The sequence below is a fragment of the Lipophrys pholis genome (genome assembly GCF_963383615.2).
Source record: "Lipophrys pholis genome assembly, chromosome: 19".
In the NCBI taxonomy this organism is placed as follows: Eukaryota; Metazoa; Chordata; class Actinopteri; order Blenniiformes; family Blenniidae; genus Lipophrys; species Lipophrys pholis.
This window is the reverse complement of record NC_137647.1, coordinates 23357478-23359446: the sequence shown is the minus strand read 5'-3', so window position 1 is coordinate 23359446 and position 1969 is coordinate 23357478. Positions and strand designations below refer to the sequence as shown.

The 1969-nt window shown below is 35.8% G+C and overlaps 1 protein-coding gene across 1 annotated transcript in view; it reads left to right on the top strand.

The window, feature by feature from the left end:
* Positions 1 to 333: 333 nt before the first annotated feature.
* LOC308125136 (beta-1,4 N-acetylgalactosaminyltransferase 2-like) overlaps positions 334 to 1969 on the top strand; it is a 13776-nt gene continuing 12140 nt past the window's right edge. Inside the window, exon 1 of the mRNA XM_080488658.1 lies at positions 334 to 734. Coding sequence (XP_080344784.1) covers positions 732 to 734 — 3 coding nt within the window. The 5' untranslated portion in view covers positions 334 to 731. The remainder of the gene's footprint in view (positions 735 to 1969) is intronic.

The following is a 1969-nucleotide window of genomic DNA, read 5'->3' as shown; positions in this document are numbered from 1 at the left end:
GGAATATATATATATATATATATATATATCCCATAAGAATGGCTACAAAGGTTTTTATTAAATCACTAAATAAAGTGAATCAAAGGTTTAAAGCACTAAAATATCTGGAATATGTTCAAAAGAGTAAAAAGAAGACTTAAAAAATGATTTCAAACAGAAACGAAATGAAGACGCCCACATATGAAGTTTCATCTTCAACTGTTTTAAAACATTTTGCCTGAAGGGAAACCACATCAACAGAAAACCGGGTTCAATCCAGTCCGACAACTTTCTGTGACGGAACTGGATTACTGAACAGGGATTAAAACTATTTGATGCTGAGCTAAAGCCTTTGTGTCAGAGACGAGAGTCAAACCTACACAGGTACGTCATCGGCATACAAACAAACTGACATTTACAGAGAGGTTATACTGACAATACTAATATGAAAGGAAAGGATAGAAGGATGCCAGAGACAAGAGTAATAATTAAGACATGAGTTGTGTTAAAACATGAAACCCTCGACTCTAAGTATGAATCGTCTGACAGGGACAGACACGTCTGCGTCCTGTCTCATGACTTCTAGTGAGAAGACCAGCTTCATCTTCAACCAGATCCCATCATAATTCCCTTCCTGACAATCAAACAGGTTTGTCGGCTCCACCTGTCAGCTCAGGTTTACTGCTCACCTGTCTCGTACTCAGTTATTCTCTCTGCATGAAGACAACCAGACTGGAACTGTCGCAGACAAAATGGTAAAAATCTTATGATATCCTGTTAGTTAACTGGGTTTTAAGTTTTTATTGTGAGTTATAATGTTGGTGTGCCGCAGGCTTCCATTCATTTCATGTTTTTGTGAGCGATGATGAAGGTTTTCTGAAGCGACTAATCCTGAACATGGGTTGTATTTTTCTTTTTTTATTTGTGTGTAACAAAGAAATGAAAGGAACGTCAGCCTTTGTTTTCGAAAGTTAAAACAAGAACATGTGAATACCATTTTTAAACCTTCGCTGTTTGTCACATAAAGTTGCAACATGGCAGCTTTGCTCTGTGAACTCCTTGGAAATGTTTATCAAAATATCTCTGAATTTTACTGAAATATCAGAAACAACATCATGATTTTCATGTAGATGCATATTCACTGGTTTGCATGTTTCAGGTTTGATGGACAGAATGTCTAGCAAAATCCACCTCAGTGAAAAAGTGCAGAGAAGCACTTGAGGGATTTCCACTGAAGGCAGGATTAGTGAACGTGGGCGGAGTCATCGGACGGCACTTTACAACAATCATTCAACACATTTTAGAGTAAAAATAACTAAAAGCCGAAATAACTGAGATGAAAAATTTTTTATAATTTTTTTTTTTTTCTTTTTTCGAGCTACACAACACAGGCAAAAAAGCCAGAAAAAAATACAATAAAAGAAAAAATAATAATCAACACTCTAGCTCGAAAAGGAGTGGGAAGAAGACAAGCTTATTAACTCCCACCCCTGTTCATAAACTTAAATAATAATGATAATGTGGCCGCTACAATAACACTGTTTTAGTTCTTATCTTACAAAACGATTAACAATTAAGTTGGTTACATATTAACAGATGCAACAATGCATTACATTAAGTCAACATTCATAGTGTGTTACACCTTATAACAATTGAATAATTTTGTTTCCTATACCTATTTTTATTGCCATGTTGGTATTACTGTTATTCACCATCACACCATTACAGCCCAGATAACATTTATCTGTATCAAAGTGTTTGAATAATACCTGACATACTCCACATTTATTCATGAAGGGACAATAATCGCAGACTGATTGATGCTCATGATAACTGTTGAATGACATCCAGACTGTTCTATGGTTAACAATAGGGACGCACCGATACCACTTAGTATCACGACTGACCTTTAGCTACTCGCCGATACAGAGTACCGATATGAGTACTTATTAAAAGCCTAATTTATACTCCATACCCAAACAATGTGAAG